At 42.9% G+C, this 21,247-nt stretch overlaps 1 protein-coding gene across 1 annotated transcript in view; it reads left to right on the top strand.

The window, feature by feature from the left end:
* Window positions 1-21,247, top strand: part of LOC106573511 (otogelin-like protein) — a 56,682-nt gene that overhangs the window by 20,919 nt on the left and 14,516 nt on the right. Inside the window, exons 17-26 of the mRNA XM_082963251.1 lie at window positions 1,004-1,172; window positions 1,696-1,770; window positions 1,938-1,981; window positions 2,288-2,471; window positions 3,218-3,325; window positions 4,006-4,144; window positions 8,752-8,883; window positions 9,191-9,337; window positions 9,613-9,732; window positions 10,210-10,326. Of these exons, the coding sequence (XP_082819377.1) occupies window positions 1,004-1,172; window positions 1,696-1,770; window positions 1,938-1,981; window positions 2,288-2,471; window positions 3,218-3,325; window positions 4,006-4,144; window positions 8,752-8,883; window positions 9,191-9,337; window positions 9,613-9,732; window positions 10,210-10,326 (1,235 nt within the window). The remainder of the gene's footprint in view (window positions 1-1,003; window positions 1,173-1,695; window positions 1,771-1,937; window positions 1,982-2,287; window positions 2,472-3,217; window positions 3,326-4,005; window positions 4,145-8,751; window positions 8,884-9,190; window positions 9,338-9,612; window positions 9,733-10,209; window positions 10,327-21,247) is intronic.

Here is a 21,247-nt window from a genome sequence, read left to right as displayed (position 1 = left end):
AATCAAATGGTTACCCAGAACATTTTATTTTATTGTATTTGATGAGGTCGAATCCCGTTGAAGGCACAGTATTTAAAAAGTCGTTTATGTGAAACCACACTTTCTGCACTGTTGTTCAAATATTTGGTTTTAGTTAGTATAGTATAACATTCTGTCTTAAGCATCCTAAATAATACCATAGATTCAGTTAAGAAAAATGTGTAAACTTGAAGGGAAAAAAGTGAAGCATGGTGTTAACTTGGTATTCTCTCAATTATAGGCTACTAAAGCCAACGACTTGCCGCTGTGCCACAAAGTGTTAATGAAAACTAGAGATATTCATATGCTGCTATTTATTGCTGACCAGCAGAGTTCACTATATGCATTGTGAACATACAATGAAACTCAGAGTAAATAACAATTGTTTGGCCCATTTTTAGGTTTGAGACTTTCTGTCACTGATCTGTTTCCTACACATATTCAATTGTTAGGAAACTACTGCCACATTTCAGTTAAATTGGTACAGCACTCTCACTGATGGGTGCAACAAATATAGCCTCTTACAAGGCATGCCTCAAAATATGTTAATGAGCCAGAAACAACAATACCATGCATCCACTACTGTTGAAAAGGTTTTTGGCGGTACAAAAATACGGTATGGTACTGTGTTCTGAGGTGTACAGCTTTCTCACTTACGAGTGCAACAAATATAGCTTTTTACAAGGCACACCTCCAAATACGTTAATGAGCCAGACATTCTTTCCCCGTCCACAACATTTTCCCACAATGCACCATAATTCACAGTATGCTACTGTAAATATACAGCAAAATATACAGCAAAATTTTACAGCAGTGTAGCGGAATGCCATTGAGCCCCCATAATGCATTGCTTTTTACAGTACTGCACTGTACTGTAATATAGAATTACAGTAGCTAACTGTATATTTTTGGCTGTAAAGTTACAGCAATTTGTTACAGTGTAGGTGGTGTGACGAAGGTGTGTAACTCAGGTGTGTGTGTGTAGGGGTGGTGTGTATGGGTGGGATGCTGTTCCAGTCCTGTGTGTCGTCCTGTGGCCGCTCGTGCCGCTCCCTCTCCAGCGGAGAGACCTGTAACCATGAAGACTGTGCTGAGGGGTGTGGCTGCTCAGAGGGCAGTTACTACGATGACGTACGACAACGCTGCGTTCAGCCGTAAGACTCCGCCCCCTTACACATTATCACCTAACATGCATCTTGCCTGGCTACCCAAACACCTTGCTTCGGTAAAACGCTACGCCACGTCCATGGACGTTAGTTTCTTGTCCGCAATGAGTCTGGATCTTAGTATCTCCACAACGATTTCTGGAACGCAAACCAATTCTAACCGTTCTGATTGGTCCCAGAAATCGATGAGTGGGGCCAGAGCCAGAACCCATGTTTGTAAAGCAGCATTTAGAAAATTCATCATAGGCTTTGATACTCGATTGCTTATAAATGATTAAATCGCTGTTGACTTTGTTTTGGAAAACAACCCAAATTTCAACATCACCACAAACGACTTCAATGATGGCAGTCTCAGACTGAAGTATGTAGCAAACATAGAGCAGTGGAAGAATTGAGTTTGAGTAGTCAGGCAAGTATGCACCATAATCTTGATCAAAAGCACATTATCATCATCATTGTCAAACACATAGGACTTGACCCTTCCATCATCCTCTCCTCTTTTCTCTCTCAGGTCTCAGTGTCATTGTTACTCTATTGGCGGGGTGTCCCAGCCAGGGGAGGTGTCCTTCAGCGCCGCCGGCCCTTGGTAATCAGCCTCACACACACTAGCCATGATACATAGAAGGTTCATAGAGAGGTTATAGAGAGATCACTTCACAGACATAACGCCCTTCAAACAATCTCCCTGATTGGTCATGTTAGAGCTCTGAAAAATGTTTATTCTCTTTCTCCCACTCTGTCTCCCATCAACAGTCTTTGCAGGAATGGAAGGATGGAGTGTGTACCAGAAGAAAGAGGTAAACCAACCATCCCTCTCGGCAGGTAGCTTAGTGGTTAGAGCAGTGGGCCAGTAACCGAAATGTTGCTAGATCAAATCCCCGAGCTGACAAGTTAAAAATCTGTCATTCTGCCCCTGAACAAGGCAGTTGACCCACTGTTCCTAGGCCATCATTTGTTCTTAACTGACTTTCATAGTTAAATAAAGGTTAAAATAAAGTTTTTTTTATTTTCCTCTCCATCCATCCATCCATCCATCCATCCATCCATCCATCCATCCATCAACAAAGCTCTGTTTCTGAATGACTTCTGTCTTTGTGTTTTAGAGCCGGAGCGAGGCCAGTGTCCGGAGGGAAAGGTGTTCCACGGCTGTTCTGAACCCCAGGGGGTCCAGGGGGTGGTGGCTTGGCGAGGAGGTGTGGCCTGTGAGCTCACCTGTCGGAACCTGATGTTGAACCTCACCTGTCCTCCCACCACGCCCTGCATACCTGGCTGTGTCTGCCCACCTGGGTAGGGTGTGTGTCTGTGTGTTAGTTTAACTCTTTTAAAAAAAAATGGAGTCGATTGGCGCACCCTTGCGTCAAACTAATTAACATGATAAAAAAATCCCCATCAAAATCCATCTGTTTAAGTTTTAAAGTTTTTTTGTATGGGCTGCGTCTCAATCCAACACATCCTCCAATGTCGGCCTTCCACATCTGCTGTGGAAAGTGGCAGAGCTACAGCGCTGTTTGTCAGACCTGGAGACATCCCGAAAATCAGTCTTCTCACGAAAAAACGTCTGTAGCGTCCGAATGGTTTGGCCTACAAACTATGGAAAGATAAGGTTCACAAAGATGATGGTGTTCTCAGTTTTGTAACATCCAAACCGTTTAGGGTACAAACTAATATCAGGGGAGGGGAGACTCGTTCTATGAGTTTTGGAAGTAGTATGGAAGTAGTTTTGTGCCGCAAGGAATGTGTTATTCAATGCATTTTCTATGAGCTATGGCAGTAAAGGCCAAATTCAATATTTTATCAAATAATGTTTTTAGACATTTTTTTTAATACCTGCAGGGGTCCTAAAATTCCAAATCAAATAACTAAATGATCAATGGTATGACCATCTTAAAACAATTCCGTATGTTAGCTTAATATTACCAGGCTTAGGTTTTTAACACAGAAATAAGTACTTTATTAACACACACATGCTTGAGCCCTGATTGTTGTAATGGTTCTACCTGACTGTGTGTGTGTGTGTGTGTGTGTGTGTGTAGGCTGGTTCTGCACCGTGGGGAGTGTTACTACCCAGAGAACTGTCCCTGTGCCTGGCTGGGCCTGGAGTATCTGCCAGGAGAGACCGTCGACACCCCCTGTTACAGATGGTAAGACCCTCCCCAAAAACCTCTACCCAAAAACAATATTTTGGTATTTGTTTCATTAGTCCATTATTGATATAGTCCCAAAATGTTTTGCATGTCAGAAATAACGTTTTCAAGATATACAGTATAACTTTCATAATACAGAAATACAGCCGCTATGATGCACATTGACTCAGTACTGGTACTCCTTGTACAGTATATAGCCTCGTTATTGTTATTTTATTGTGTTACTATTTCCTTTTTTTATTTAGAAAATATTTGTCATACTTTTTAACTCTGTATTGTTGGGAATGGGCTGGTAAGTAAGCATTTCACTGTAAAATCTTCACGTTGTATTCGGTGTATAGGACCAATACAATTTGATTTGATTTGATGCCAGCTGTATTTCTGTATTTTGAAAGTTATATATCTTGAAAACTTGATTGCTGACATGCACAACATTTAGGGACTATATCAACAATGGACTAATGAAACAAATACCAAAAGATTGTTTTTTGGTGTATGTTTCCATTAAGGATTGTTAAATGCTGTTAACATGAAATAAAATAGAGCACTAGCATCCTAAATATTGTTCAAATGCTCAATTGTGTTTCATTTACTGTCTTCTCTTTGTCTTTATTTTTGTCTGTATGTTTTTCTCCCCCTCTGTCTATCTATCTCTCCCTGTCTCTGTCTCTCTCCAGTGTGTGTCACCGGGGGTATTTTAACTGTAATTACTCTCCGTGTCCGGCAGTATGTACGGTCTACAGCGACAGACACTACCACACCTTCGATGGCCTGGAGTATGACTACCACTCGGACTGTCAGGTCTACTTACTCAAGGTGTGTGTGTGTGTGTGTGTGTTTTTTTTAATGAACCTTTATTGAACCAGGGAAACCCACTGAGCCCAGAGTTTCATTTCCAATGGTGCCCGGAGAACAGCAGTTCAAGCAATGTGAGCAACACATTTAAGCATGATCACAAAACAATTATAGTTACATCATTTCAAATAAATTACGTTACATTCAAAAGGGCAGTAGAAACAAATACATACAATCAATCAAAACAAGTGCAGTTTTCATAGATCCATTTTTTAAAATCCCTAAATTCACCTTTTGGGACCAAAGAATAAAGTTTTAGAGTGACCTGTAGGTCATTCCAGGACGGAGGGGCATAGTATCTGAAAGCTGTCTTCCCTAACTCAGAGGAGACCCGTGGAACCTCTAGTACCAACCAGTCTAGAAACTGAGTCTTATAGTCTTACTAGATTTCTGAGTCTTACTAGATTTCCAATGTGAGGTGAGTGAGGTGAAATAGTATGGGAGTTTCTGGAGAAATGCTTTATATATGAATAATAGCTAATGTTGGGCCCTTCTGGTAGTCAGAGTTTCCCAGCCAACAGAACTATAAGAAACAATGATGCATACAGAAATGATCACCAGTGGTAAAACGCAAGGCTGGGTGATAGATTGAATCTAGAGGTTTTAACACGGTGTTGCTTGAACAATTTTCCTCCTATTTTCAAAAGTGAGAAAATATTTATTTATTTACATGAAACCAATCTTTACTCGCAACTTTTTGTCAGCTTATCAATGTGTGTTTTAATGGACAACTTATCCAAATACCTACATACTTATAATGCAGGTCTAGCTCAATTTGGGCTACTGTCAATGTACAGATACAGGTCTTTAGGATCAATTTCACAAGAGCTGGAGACATAAACTTGGTTTTATCAACATTTAACACTAATTTAAGATCGGTGAGCGATTCTTGAATTGAATTAAAGCCAAGCAGAAGGTGGTGAATGGCTTGCTGCACTGAGGGGGCACGGGAATAAATAACTGTGTCATCCACATAGAGCTATAAGCCCCAGTTAGGACAGTGCAGTGCTGTTTCCTAGCTAGTGCATTAACTATGTCATTTATGACTAGAGAAGCAGCCAAGATGGTGCTGTGTCCTGGCCTAAAGCCTGACTGGTGAGTATTCAGGATACATTTTCTATCTGAAATGGACCACAGCTTACCAAGGGTTCTAATATTTTCACCTGACATGAAAGTTTTGAAATTGGGAAATAATTATTAAGATTGCAGGAATCACCACCTTTATGGAGCGGGAGAACAAGGGCTGCCTTCCACACCTTAGGAATAGTAACCAAGAGAATGGATAGATAAAAAACATATGTCAAGGGCACCATAATCAGAGGTGCAGCAAACTGTTGAAGACACGGGTCAAGCATGTCTGCCCCAGTGTATTTTTTAACATCAACAGCTAAGAGAGCGTCCAGAACATCCCTAGTAGTGACTTGCCTGAAGAGAGAACAGTGGGTCTCTCTGATTAAACAGGGTTGCATCAGAGATTAGCTTGTATTATGTTCATGAACAGTATTTCCAGAGTTGTCCTTATTGCTGCTATTTCACCTTTCAAATAAATGTCCCGCTGCAATAAAATGTTGGTTAAACTCGTCAGTTATTTCAGTTTTGTCTGCTATAGTATTGGGAGTTCAATAGAACCTCATTGGGCAGAAAGGTGTGGCTGCTTCTTTTTAGTGATTTAATAGCCTTCCAAAATGTAGTTGGATTGCCACGAGGGTCAGATATGGAATTAATGAAATAGTTCGATTTAGCCCTTTTTTATGGAAGCAGTAAATATATTTCTAAGTTATCTGAAGATGAACCAGTCAGCAGAGTTACCAGTGTGTCTGGATTCAGACCAAGCTTTGTTCCTTAGCTAAATTAACTCATCAAGTTCAGGCTTGAACCATGGATTGGCTCTATCTTTCATTCTTAATCTCTTCATAGGAGCATGTTTATCAGATACAGAGATAAACATACTAAAGAATTGTTCAAGGTCAAGTTCTGCTTCCGGAGTGTCATTAACACTAAGTAAGACTCAATGGTTAAGGTCATGTCAGAACCCTACTAATGGAAGTGTTTATAGTTTCTCTTAGCGATAAGGCATGGTTAAGTTTTAGGCAACTTTGTGTTTCTGACACAGACTTTGGGACAGTGGTCACTGAGGTCCCATAGCAAAGACACCACTAGTTAAGTATTTAGGAGGGTTATTTGTAAGTATGAAATCAATCAGAGTTGATTTAGCAGGATTCTCCACATTCAAACAAGTGGGCTCTGAAGTCAGTTGGACTAAGTTCGGATCAGTACATGCTGATTTAAGACAATCAGACGAGGGAGTAAGCTAATCGAGATTCAGACCCCCCGATATCACTATTTCAGAGGCTATTAATGGAGCTAGTTGCTCCCGCTGTGGCGTAGGGAGGTCGATAGATCCCAGCAACATAGAAATGAACATTCTGTGAAATAACATTTATAACTAGTAGCTCAACTAGTAGGTCACCTTAAAGTTGTCTTTCACATAAATTGCTACACCGCCACCCTTCTTTGTCCAATCACATCTGTAAACTTTTTAATCATGAAGTGCAATGGAATTATCATCAACAGAGCTTTTTAACCATGTTTCAGAGCACACTAAAATGTTGGGATTTGTATCCCGGACCCAAATGTCCAACATGTCCATCTTGGAGATAATACTTTGGACAATTAGCCAAAGCCCGAGCCTCATTTTAAAGTCTGCTGGAGAGTGTACAGTTGGAGACTGGCAGAGCAAACAGTACTAATGGGGGGAAATAGCTCAACAGGATTACTGATTTTAGCAGCCCTAGAACTGAGAGAATTTCTAGCAGACCATACACGGGACTGAGTAGTAATAACGGGAATAATCTAGGGGCTTGGGCTGTCACTGGGTTAGCGACTGTGCTATGTTTGAAGAGAGCCGCTGTGCTCCTCGGCCGTTTGTGTGTGTGTGCGTGTGCGTGTGTGTGTGTAGGCAGATTGGGATCAGGGAAAGGGGATCCAAGGAGTTTCTTTAATCTGGGAACGATTTTTAATTAGAGCGACTGAGGTAAGCAAAGCTGTAGCAACACACACACACACACACACTCCTGAGTAACACAAAGAGAGGCCTGTTCGCGGCAGACTCCCAGGGATATAAAATTAGAATCAGCAGGACGTTGGGACATTCCAGTTCTAATCAAGGTTCTGTGGTGGCTGGACTGGCAGCCATATTAGGTGTTCCATCTAATGCTGATCACATCACATTTCTCTGTTCTGTTGTCTATTCTTTTACCCAGGGCTATGAGCTATTAAGTCACCCGATCCTTCCGGAAACAGATATGCCTTTTAACTGACAGGTACACTAAGATACACTACATGGCCAAAAGTTTGTAGAACATCACATTCCAAAATCATGGGCATTATTATGGAGTTGGTCCCCCTTTTTCTGCTAACAACAGACTCCACTCTTCTGGGAAGGCTTTCCACTAGATGTTGGAACATTGCTGCGGGGGCTTGCTTCCATTCAGCCACAAGAGCATTAGTGAGGTTGGGCACTGATGTTGGGCGATTAGGCCTGGCTCGCAGTCGGCGTTCCAATTCATCCCAAAGGTTTTCGATGGGGTTGAAGTTCTTCCACACCGATCTCGACAAAACATTTCTGTATGGACCTCGCTTTGTGCACGGGGGCATTATCATGCTGAAACAGGAAAGGGCCTTTACCACAAAGATGGAAGCACAGAATTGTCTAGAATGTCATTGTATGCTGTAGCATTAAGATTTCCCTTCACTAGAATTAAGGGGCCTAGCCCGAACCCATGAACCCCCCCCCCCCCCACTGACCATTATTACTCCTTCACCAAACATTTTCAGTTGGCACTATGCATTCGGGCAGGTAGTGTTATCCTGGCATCTGCCAAACCCAGATTCTTCTGTTGTACTGCCTGTTGGTGAAGCGTGATTCAGAGAACTTGTTTCAACTGCTCCAGAGTCCAATGACGGCGAGCTTTACACCACTCCAGCCGATGCTTGGCATTGCACATGGTGATCTTAGGTTTGTGTGCGGCTGCTCGGCCATGGAAACCCATTTCATGTTCCTAGACGTTTCCACTTCACAATAACAGCACTTGACCGGGGCAGCTCTATGATGGTGCCATGTTGAAAGTCACTGAGCTCTTCAGCACGTGCCATTCTACTTCCAATGTTTGTCTATGGAGATTGCATGGCTGTGTGCTCAATTTTTTATTTTTTTTCCCATGTCAGCAACGGGTATGGCTTAAATAGCTGAATCCACAAATTTGAAGGGGTGTCCACATACTTTTGTAATTATATAGTGTATGTCAGCTCTTTTCATGACTTTGCTATCTGCATCATTCAGTACGTTCCCTACCCTGAATGTGATGTTGCTACTGTAAATGTCAGAGTCCCCCAGAGGAACACTGAGCGCCAGGAATGCACTCTATCAGCCCTGGGGACAGACCTGCACACCACACACAGTACTCTTTCCCCAGAGTATAGATGAAGTGCAGTCCATAGTAGCCCAGGATAAGGACTGCTCTTTCTCTCTTGCTCGCTCTCTCTCTCCTATCTCTCTCTCTCTCCAGAGTATAGATGGTGAGGTGTCCATCGTGGCCCAGAATAAGGATTGTTATCAGAGTGGGATCGTCTGTATGAAGATGCTGGTCATCCATGTTGGATTCACCAAGATTTACTTCAACGACAACTCAGGCCAGCCTGTGCGCATCACACACACACATGCACACCAACTTTTCCCTTCTCACTCTAAAACCTGAAAGTCCGTGAGCGCTCCCTGGTGGACAGTACCAACCCTCCTTTAGGACTAGCTAGAAACTCTTACTGATCTGATAGCCGCTCTAACAAACAAATTATTTGAGTTTATGTGTTTAGTACATGTGACACTCTGATGTGTCAAAACCAAAGTCTGGTCCGGTGTGTGTGTGTGTGTGTGTGTGTGTGTGTGTGTGTGTGTGTGTGTGTGTGTGTGTGTGGTGTGTGTGTGTGTAATCTCTTCTCTTCATCCAGAGCCCCTCCAGTGTGGTAGGTAAGGGGTCAGAGTTTGAGCTGTGGTCAGCAGGCTACTACACAGCCATCCACTTCCCCAAACAGGACCTGACCGTTCTCTGGGACCGCAAGACAACCGTGCACATCAGAGCTGGACCACAGTGGAAGGTCAGGATACTTTTACCTCTCTCTCTCTCTCTCTCTCTCTCTCTCTCTCTCTCTCTCTCTCTCTCTCTCTCTCTCTCTCTCTCTCTCTCTCTCTTTCTCTCTCTCTCTCCTCTCTCTCTCTCTCTCTCTCTCTCTCTCTCTCTCTCTCTCTCTCTCTCTCTCTCTCTCTCTCTCTCTCCAGAACTGAGTTGGAACAGTCACACATCCACCCACCCCCACCCCTATTCCGTCTTTTTCTTTCTCGCATCTCCCTCTTTCTCCCCGTCTGTCTCTAGGGTCTCCTGAGTGGTCTGTGTGGGAACTTTGACAGTGTGACGGTGAATGACATGACCACGTCCAGTCACATGGAGGTCAGCAATGCTCAGGGCTTTGGAGACAGCTGGGCCCTGGGACAGGTACACACACAAAGTGGAACTTTAAACTCCGAACCATCTGCTCTAACTCCCACTTGGAACGATAACTACTGAACTAAACAGATTCACAGCGATTTTTGGATTTCTCTCTAATGATAAAAATTAAGCCTAGAGTAATGAATACCAGCTGGCTAAAAGGGGGAACATTTCTTTAGTTGGGAAAGTGAAAGAGGTCTATTTCCCCGCCCCTACCCTTATTCCAACTGCCCCCCCCCCCCCCCCTGCTTCCACCCTTCAACCCAGTCTCCTGCGTCTCTAGGGCCTACCTGTGATATTTAAGAGAAATCAGACACCCACTCACTGTGTGTGTGTGTGTGTGTGTGTGTGTGTGTGTGTGTGTGTGTGTGTGTGTGTGTGTGTGTGTGTGTGTGTGTGTGTGTGTGTGTGTGTGTGTGTGTGTGTGTGTGTGTGTTTGTGTGTGTGTGTTTGTGTGTGCGTGCGCGTGCCTGCGTGTGTCAGTGTGAGAGTGACTATGTGGTGAAGAGAGCGTGTGAAGGAGACCTGGGTAGACAGCCGTACGCCAAGAGAGAGTGTGCACTACTCTACAGTGACATCTTTATCCCCTGTCACAACGTGGTGAGTACACACACATACACACACACTCACACCCACACTGGGGAGTGGGTTATGGGAACGATTCTTATCTGCTCTCAGTAAACATGCTCTACTCTCAGGAGATATACACTAATGGACACACACGTACAGGGTTCAGGTTAAATGTGGGCGGCAGGTAGCCTACAGTCTTAGAAAAAAGGGTTCCAAAAGCGTTCTTCGGCTAGGAGAACTATTTTTGGTTCCAGGGTTCTAGGAGTTCTATCTGGAACCAAATGGGTTCTACCTGCAACCAAAAAAAGGTTATTCTAAGGGTTTTCCTATGGGGACAGCCAAAGAACCCTTTAAGGTTCTAGATAGCACCTCTTTTTCTAAGTGTAGCCGTTAGAGCATCCGACCCGACAAGGTGAAAAATCTGTCAATGTGCCCTTGAGCAAGGCACTTAACCCTAATTGCTCCAGTGTCACCAAGATAATGGCAGACCCTGGCCATGGCCCCACTCTCCAAGGGTGTGTCAGGGGGAGTTGGGATATACAAAAAACACATTTCCAATTCAGATATTAATACACACTAGTATATGTGTGAAAAAGGACAAATATAAGCACCCACCAAATTATTATTAAGTGTGTGCAGCCCTGGAAGGTGGGTTGTTGGAAGTTGTGTGGTCTTATTCCCTGAGCGGCCAAAAGATGGTGCTGAATGACACCATCTGCTTACAAATTCAATAATAAAACAATAACAAGAGTGACCCTTATTACGCTGACAGTTTTAGTAAGATAATGTATGTGAAGGTTTATTTTTGAAAATATTATTGTTTATTGGGTGTAGTTTGTTGTCATGACAAAGACTGCACACATGCACATGCATACCATGCATCTCTAATGTCTAATCTGTATAGGGCCATAAGCAAACAAGAAAATACACATCCAGAGGTGACACTACTCATTGCCGGTGATTTTAATGCAGGGAACCTGAAATCTGTTTTACCTCATTTTTACCAGAATGTCACCTGTGCAACTAGAGGCGACAAAACTCTAGATCACCTTTACTCCACACATAGAAACGCATACAAGGCTTTCCCTCGCCCTCCCTGGTAAATATGACCATAACTCTATCCTCCTGATTCCTGCTTACAAGCCAAAACTCAAACATGAAGTACAAGAGACGCGCTTAATACGGAAGTGGTCCGATGAAGCAGATGCTAAGCTACATCACTGTTTCACTAGCGAAGACTGGAATATGTTCCAGGATTCATCCAATAACATTGAGGAGTTTACCACATCAGGCACCGGCTTCATTAACTTCTCTAGGGTAGGGGGCAGTATTTTGACGTCCGGATGAAAGGCGTGCCCAAATTAAACTGCCTGCTACTCAGGCTCAGAAGGTAGGGTATGCATAGTATTAGTAGATTTGGATAGAAAACACTCTGAAGTTTCGAAAACTGTTTGAATGATGTCTGTCAGTATAACAGAACTCATATGGCAGGCAAAAACCTGAGAAAAATCCAACCAGGAAGTGTGGAAATCTGAGGTTTGTAGTTTTTCAAGTGATTTCCTATACAGTATACAGTGACTTAGGGTTCATTTTGCACTTCCTAAGGCTTCCACTAGATGTCAGCAGTCTTTAGAACGTTGTTTCATGCTTCTACTGTGAATATGGAGCGAACAAGAGGGCCTGGAAGTTGATGAGTGAGAAAATGACATGAGCTCAGAGGTGCGCGCTCACGTGAGCGTTAGCTGTGTTCCTTTTCTTTTCTGAAGACATTGGAATTGTCCGGTTGGAATATTACTGAAGATTGATGTTAAAAACGTCCTAAATATTGATGCTATACATCGTTTGGCATATTTCTGCATTTGGAGTAGTGGACTGAACACGCAAACAAAAAGGAGGTATTTGGACATAAATATGGACTTTATCGAACAAAAAAAACATTTATTGGGGACCTGGGATTCCTGGGAGTGCATTCTGATGAAGATCATCAAAGGTAAGTGAATATTTATAATATTATTTCTGAGTTTTGTTGACTCCACAAAATGGCGGGTTTGGTTTCATGTATGAACGCTGTACTCAGATTATTGCAAAGTGTGCTTTCGCTGTAAAGTTTTTTTGAAATCTGACACAGCGGTTGCATTAAGGAGAAGTGTATCTATAATTCTTTGAATAACAGTTTAATATTTTATCAACGTTTATGATGAGTATTTCTGTAAAAAGATGTGCTCATTCACCGGAAGTTTTGGGAGGCAAAACATTTCTGAACATTACACGCCAATGTAAAATGGGTTTTTTGGATATAAATATGAACTTTATCGAGCAAAACATACATGTATTGTGTAACATTGAGTCCTGGGAGTGTCATCTGATGAAGATCGTCAAAGGTTAGTGATTCATTTTAGCTGTATTTTTGGTTTTTGCTTGGAAAATGGCTGTGTGGTTTTCTTGTTTAGGTGCTGTCCTAACATAATCTAATGTTATGCTTTCGCCGTAAAGCCTTTTTGAAATCGGACAATGTGGTTGGATTAACGAGAAGTGTATCTTTAAAATGGGATATAATAGTTGTATGTTTGAGAAATTTGAATTATGAGATTTTTGTTGTTTTGAATTTGCCGCCCTGCTATTTCACTGGCTGTTGAATAGTGTGTCCCGCGGGTGGGACGCTAGCGTCCCACATACCCCAGAGAGGTTAATAAGTGCATAGACGACGTCCCCACATTGACTGTACGTACAGTACATAGCCCAACCAGAAGCCATGGATTACAGGCAACATCCTTACTGAGCTAAAGGCTAGAACTGCTGCTTTCAAGGAGCGGGACACTAATATGGACGCTTGTAAGAAATCCTGCTATGACCTCAGGCGAGTCATCAAACAGGCAAAGCATCAATACAGCACTAAGATTGAATCCTACTAGGCCAGCTCTGACAATCGTTGGATGTAGCAGGGCTTGCAAACAATCATGGATTACAAAGGAAAACCAAACCGCGAGCAGCTCAGTGACATGAGCCTACCAGATGTGCTAAATGTCTTCTATGCTCACTTCGAGGCAAGCAACACTGAACCAAGCATGAGAGCACCAACTGTTCCAGACGACTGTGTGATCTCGCTCTCCATAGCCAATGTGAATAAGACCTTTATCCCTTTGACGTGCACAAACACACAGGTGTGATCCTTTCACAGTGGTCCATGCAGCAAACCGGTGTGATTAGAACACTTGATTAGAACATCTAGCATTTGAGCTGGCCACACCGTTTTTTCACATATTTTCTTTCTTATAAAAACAGTCTTTATAACGCTATGTCCTCAATGTGAGCAGTTTATTTTTGGATGCAATGTTCAGACATTCACAGAAGTAGCAAGAGTGTAATACAATTCTCATCCATATCGGAGAAATGTAGGCTACATTAGTCCTAGTGCTAACTGAATAAAGAGTGAGCTAACGCAAACTGTCATATTTAGCCAACTCTCAGCTGATAGAAACCATAATATGAATTAGCTAAGAGCAATTACTATTTACAATTTATCAAATCACGGGTGAGCTCACCAGTGATTGAAGTAATTGAGTAAAACACTTTCTAAAACACTAATGTAATCTGACGGTGGGCAGAGTTTGTCCGCACTGCCATGTTTGTTTTTCTGTGTCAACCAAATATAAGAAGAGGTGACAAGATGAGTTGGGTCTGTTTGCAGTATGCATTTCAAAGGCGAAAGGGGCTGTGTGATCTACCATCATTTACTTCCCATCATTCTCTTCCTGAAGTTTACTCGAAAGATGAGTGAACCATCCCATCACCTCGTTTTTCTATAATATCTTTGGTTTGACAGACATTTATGTGATAACCAGAATGTATTGAATAATGTCAACAAACATTGCTCCACACATAGCCGGGCAAATAGCTTAGCATTAGCTCATCATACTCAGTACAACCTTTGAAAAAGTATTTTACACACATCATATGTGCCCATTAAAATCTATGCAAGAATCAGAATGCATGATTTGTCACCAGTACTTGAAAACATATGAATTAAACAACAAATAAAGAAATGATTACCACACAAACCATTTTCTGACAGTGATTTATGGATACAAGTGGCTCTTGCCGGTGTAATGATACTGATCGCCACAGATAGTTTTTTTTACGTTTCTACTGTTGTGGCTAGATGGAGTAGCTAGGCCTTCAACAGCTCTATCTGGTCATTGTGTCAGGGACAATTGTAGCTAATTATAAGCCTACGTTAAACCATCTGTGGAGACAAATCATCAGTATCAATGCAACGGCAGCCAATCACATCTCCCCTGACACTCACTTGGAGCCATTTAGTGTTGTTGTTTATGTATGTAGCTAGTGGGCTAAGCTGTAGCATTAGCAATGTCTTTCAAAAGGAGACAACTCACAAATGCGGAAATTCTGGAGTTTTTTGTCAATTCTGACAATGATTCTGACTATGACAGTGAGGAATCAGATTCTGAAAGTGACACTGAGTAGCTGCCCCCAGCCTTGTGGCCATTGAGAACCCTGAATCTGAGGAACCTTTTCCAACCGACAAAGTCCCAGATCCCTTTGAAGATGCTGGTGGTGATGGAGGGAGACCAACAGTGGGTAAAGTACGAAGGGCCTGCGGTAGCTGGAAGGCCGCCAGCCATTTCACCCTTCCTGGTCCTGCTGTTTGCTTTGATGAGTTCCAGTCGGGAGTGCAAAGTCCCTTGCCATCTCCCTCCGAGGCAGAGTGCTTCAAGCTATTTCTGACAGAGGAAGTGGTGGAGACATAGTGGAGGAGACCAATCGTTATGCCTTGGACCTACAGGAGAAGAGAGCCACAGGGAAGGTGGACCACCTGATGGGTGAGAGAAAGATCAACCCAGACTGTGTGCTTGACTATAATCGCAAAATGGGGGCAGTGGATATGGCGGACATGATGAACAGCTTTGTGGCATGCGCTAGGAAAACCACCAATTGGTATATATTTTTCCATCTGATCGGTACTGCTGTCCTCAATGGCTAACAAATGAAATGATTACTGAACAAGGTTTTTTGTAATTGGACATACAGTTCACATACAAATCAAATACAGTTCCATTATGCAATTAAATGGATAATATCTCACCCACCTCCTCACTCCCTCATCCTCCCTACTCCCTCTCCAAACAGTATGTTGCGAGCATACAAAAGCTGTCCTCAATCTTCGGCAAGAAAGATGTCCAGTTCAAGTTACGATGTTGGCATGTTATGTTTAATACTGTGTGTGTGGTTTCTGAAAGTACAGAATAAAGAGGAATTATAGGTAATTATAATGAAATATCAGGATATAGCAATACATCCATATTACAAAGAAGTAACTTAATAACTGAAGAGCTCCACAAGGGCTCCACTAGGGAGCAGGGTAGTAGAGCTATGAGGGCAAAATGAATACACAGGCCAATGCAATGGTCATGATAAGGCCAGGGCAGCTTTAAAGGTTTAATACTTCTTTGACTCCATTAGCGTTAGCATTGTTTTACATAACTAATAGAAAAATGTAACTAAACTCAGCAAAAAAAGAAACGTCCTCTCACTGTCAACTGCGTTTATTTTCAGCAAACTTAACATGTGCAAATATTTGTATGAACATAACAAGATTCAACAACTGAGACATAAACTGAACAAGTTCCACAGACATGTGACTAACAGAAATGGAATAATGTGTCCCTGAACAAAGGGGGGGGGGGGTCAAAATCAAAAGTAACAGTCTGTATCTGGTGTGGCCATCAGCTGCATTAAGTACTGCAGTGCATCTCCTCCTAATGGACTGCACCAGATTTGCCAGTTCTTGCTGTGAGATGTCACCCCAGTCTTCCACCAAGGCACCTGCAAGTTCCCGGACATTTCTGGGGGGAATGGCCCTAGCCCTCACCCTCCGATCTAACAGGTCCCAGACGTGCTCAATGGGATTGAGATCCGGGCTCTTTGCTGGCCATGGCAGAACACTGACATTCCTGTCTTGCAGGAAATCACGCAAAGTACGAGCATTATGGCTGGTGGCGTTATCATGCTGGAGGGTCATGTCAGGATGAGCCTGCAGGAAGGGTACCACATGAGGGAGGAAGATGTCTTCCCTGTAACGGACAGCATTGAGATTGCCTGCAATGACAACAAGCTCAGTCCGATGATGCTGTGACACACCGCCCCAGACCATGATGGACCCTCCACCTCCAAATCGATCCCACTCCAGAGTACAGGCCTCGGTGTAACGCTCATTCCTTCGATGATAAACGCGAATCCGACCATCACTCCTGGTGAGACAAACCCATGACTCGTCAGTGAAGAGCACTTTTTGCCAGTACTGTCTGGTCCAGTGACGGTGGGTTTGTGCCCATAGGCGATGTTGTTGCCGGTGATGTCTGGTGAGGACCTGCCTTACAACAGGCCGACAAGCCCTCAGTCCAGCCTCTCTCAGTCTGAGCACTGATGGAGGGATTGTGCGTTCCTGGTGTAACTCGGGCAGATGTTGTTGCCATCCTGTACCTGTCCCACAGGTGTGATGTTCGGATGTACCGATCCTGTGCAGGTGTTGTTACACGTGGTCTGACATGGCGAGGACGATCCGCTGTCCGTCCTGTCTCCCTGTAGCACTGTCTTAGGCGTCTCACAGTACGGACATTGCAATTTATTGCCCTGGCCACATCTGCAGTCCTCATGCCTCCTTGCAGCCTGCCTAAGGCACGTTCACGCAGATGAGCAGGGACCCTGGGCATCTTTCTTTTAGTGTTTTTCAGAGTCAGTAGAAAAGCCTCTTTAGTTTTCTAAGTTTTCATAACTGTGACCTTAATTGCCTACCGTCTGTAAGCTGTTAGTGTCTTAACGACCGTTCCAGAGGTGCATGTTCATTAATTGTTTCGAAAGCATGGGAAACAGTGTTTAAACCCTTTACAATGAAGATCTGTGAAGTTATTTGGATTTTTACGAAATATCTTTGAAAGACAGGGCCCTGAAAAAGGGATGTTTCTTTTTTTCTGAGTTTACATAAGCACAATTCTCCTATAACACCATAAAGTTTTGAAATCAGTACCTCAAGGGTGCACGGTAAAGGAATACACACAGAATACATTATACTCCATACATAAATAAGGTGTGCTACAGTAGAAATTACATAACACAATACACAGAAACTGTATTATGATAAGGTAATAAGGAATGTACTTTGATAGGAATTCACATAGTAATTATTAGTAAGGAAAACAATGACAAAGGCAATGCGGGCGCCAGCCGGAAAATGCACCAGGGGGAAAAAGTTTGGGCAGGTTCTGTTCTGACTGGAGATGCACAAATATCTGCATATGACCTGAGAAAACTTTAGGGGAGTGCTTGGGCTCTCATGGAGTAGAAAAATGTATCCGGCTCATCTAGCTAATCCTCGCCTTACATTAGCATAGCATGCCTCTAATGTAAATTGTCTGACACGGTGAAATGGGCTACTTCTATGTTCATTAATAAGGAGGCGGAACGCACATAATTTCAAACTGTTTGAAAATCATGTAAAATGTACAACTTGAAACATAGCCTATAATTAGCAGGCAGCGAGCCTTGATTTGAGGGCAGTTAACTGTCCTGTTGCGTAACAATTACATTTTAGAACAAATTCTGGCATCACACACATAAGAAAACTCATGCTGGGGGGACCGAGATATTTGGAACTCACGTGAAAAGGTTAAACAAGTTAAGATTCACATGGCCCCTGGACCCACTCCAATTCGCATACCACCCAACAGTTCCACAGATGACACAATCTCAATTGCACTCCACACTGCCCTCTCCCACCTGGACAAGAGGAACACCTATGTGAGAATGTTGTTCATTGACTACAGCTCAGCGTTCAACACCATAGTGCCCTCCAAGCTCATTACTATGCTCAGCATTGGCGTGTGTTCATGGATGCCAAAGGAAGCCAGGATTCCCCAAAAAAATGACCAAGAAAAAAACATAAAAATAATTTAGCTTTTGTCTTTCTGTGTTTCATAAATTTCCTTTAATTCGCAGGAGGTTAAATGTCTCTCACCGGAGAAAGCATCCAATTGAAAGAAACAGCACCCCTCTGTCTCTGTATGTGTAGCCCATCTATGGTGTCTGATCAAAAAGCGTATGACATTGTTGCTGCCCGTAGCTTTGAATGCAAGGGAAGCCAGCGAGCATTTGGCGTCCCTTGATAAAAACATTATAAAATAATAGCCAATCAGCATTGTGCTAAATTGAGTGAGCTCAGCTGTGAATGGTCCTGGCTCACCAAAGAAAAGTCTCACGGGATTGGTTTCAGACCAATCACATCAGAAGACAAACGTCATTGACAGAAAACTTGAATTGTTGCATATTTAAAATCGTCCCTTTCCTTATTAGCCATGGATGTAGATAGGGATTTGGACTTGTGGTTTTACTTTATTCTCCGTACTGGCCAATTATTATAATTGGGATTCTGATCCAAGCATATAGTGCATTCGGAAAGTATTCAGACCACTTCACTTTTTCCACATTTTGTTACATTACAACCTTATTCTAAAATTAACAAAAACAAATTTTCCTCATCAATCTTCACACAATACCCCATAATGACAAGGCGAAAACAGGTTTTAGAAATGTTTCCAAATGTATAAAACATTTAAAAAACGAAATACCTTATTTACATAAGTATTCAGACCCTTTACTATGAGACTCGAAATTGAATTCAGGTACATTCTGTTTCCATTGATCATCCTTGAGATGTTTCTACAACTTGATTGGAGTCCACCTGTGGTAAATTCAATTGATTGGACATGATTTGGAAAGGCACACACCTGTCTATATAAGGTCGCACAGTTGACAGTGCATGTCAGAGCAAAAACCAAGCCATGATGTCGAAGGAATTGTACGTAGAGCTCTGAGACAGGATTGTGTCAAGGCACAGATCTAGGGAAGGGTACAAAAAAATTCTGCAGCATTGAAGGTCCACAAGAACACAGTGGCTTCCATCATTCTTAAATGGAAGAATTGTGGAAGCACCAAGACTCTTCCTAGAGCTGGCTACCCGGCCAAACTGAGCAATCGGGGGAGAAGGGCCTTGGTCAGGGAGGTGACCAAAAACCTGACGGTCACTTTGACAAGAGCTCCAGAGTTCCTCTGGAGAGACCTGAAAATAGATGTGCAGTGATGCTCCCCATCCAACCTGACAGAGCTTGAGAGGATCTGCAGAGAAGAATGGGAGAAACTCCCCAAATACAGGCGTGCCAAGCATGTAGCATCATACCCAAGAAGACTCGAGGTGTAATCGCTGCCAAAGGTGCTTCAACAACGTACTGATTAAAGTGTCTGAATTCCTTATGTAAATATGATATTTCCATTTTTTTTTAATACATTTGCAAACATTGCTAAAAACCTATTTTTGCTTTGTCCTTATGGGGTAATTTGTGTAGATTGATGAGGGTTTGAAAAACACATTTAATCAATTTTAGAACAAGGCTTTAACGTAACAAAATATGGAAAAAGTCAAGAGGTCTGAATACTTTCCGAATGCACTGTAATGTAGGCTAATGTTAACTAGCTGGCCTGGCGCATCGTTCCCCGTGAAAGGAAGTTAGGGTAGCGAGCCAGCATTTTAGCCAAGTAGCCAAGGCAACATGAAAGAGGAGAATGGCATTGGCGTTTCTCTACAAGTAAGATCAGTCAACATGTTTTTTCTACTTGCACGTACACACACACACACACACACACACACACACACACACACACACACACACACACACACACACACACACACACACACACACACACACACACACACACACACATAAATCAGTACCATGGACAGCCACACTATATTTAGCTTACGTTGATTGGGCTAAATCGTTTTTGGTATATTTTAGTTGTCACTGTATTAGATGTTGAAATGGTGCTGGAATAGTGGAGGCAACACCTGTTTTCTTTGCGACTTGCGCTAACTCTCCGTGGTTCTAAATCAATAGTTGTTTAGTAGTCCGAAAATGTGGGAAACATTCATTTGCTTGACCATTCTGTAGGTCATGTAAGGGTTTGTGACATGCAATATGTTTTGTGGACTTCTTCGGACAGATGAAACAAAGATGTGGTTGAATTTATTCTGACACTGTGTCTTATTGTCTCAGCTGTAGACCTATAAATCACGGTGTCAAGGCATATGAACTAACAGGTTATAGAACAAACAACGCAATTATCACAACACATAGGTTGTAATATGGCTTTTTTTCCTGGCATTCCTTCCCCGTTGATTTTGCCCACTCTCCGCTACTGAAGCTCATGACCCTAGGACTGAACACCTCCCTCTGCAATTGGATCCTGGACTTCCTGACAGGCCACCCTCATATGGTGAGGGTAGGCAACAACACATCCGCCACGCTGACCTTCAATATGGGGGCTTTCAGGGGTACGTGTTTTGTCCCGTACTGTACTCCCTGTTCAACCATGATTGCATCTCAACCTACGACTCCAAAACCATCAAAAGTTTTGCTGACGACACGATGATGGTAGGCCTGATCACCAACGACAATGAGACAGCCTATAGGGAGGAGGTCAGTGACAACCTCAACGTCAGCAAGACAAAGAAGCTGATCATGGACTACAGAAAACGGAGGGCCGAGCATGCCCACATCAACGGGTCAAGAGCTTCAAGCTCTTCGCTGTTCACATCACTAAAGAATTAATATGGTCCAGACACACCAACACAGTCGTGAAGAAAGCACAACATGGCCTCTTACCCCTCAGGAGGCTGAAAAGATTTGGCATGGGCCCTCAGATCCTCAAAGTTCTACAGCTATACCATCGAGAGCATCTTGACTTGCTGCTCCACCGCTTCATATGGCAACTGCTTGGCATCCGACCACAAGGTGCTACTGAGGGCAGTGCATATGGCCTAGTACATTACTGGGGTCGAGCACCCTGCCATCCTGGACCTTATACCAGGTGGTGTCAGAGG

This window comes from Salmo salar, chromosome 16 (genome assembly GCF_965601325.2).
Source record: "Salmo salar chromosome 16, fSalSal1, whole genome shotgun sequence".
Lineage (NCBI taxonomy): Eukaryota > Metazoa > Chordata > Actinopteri > Salmoniformes > Salmonidae > Salmo > Salmo salar.
The sequence above is the reverse complement of the archived record's forward strand: the minus strand, read 5'-3'. Positions and strand labels throughout refer to the sequence as shown.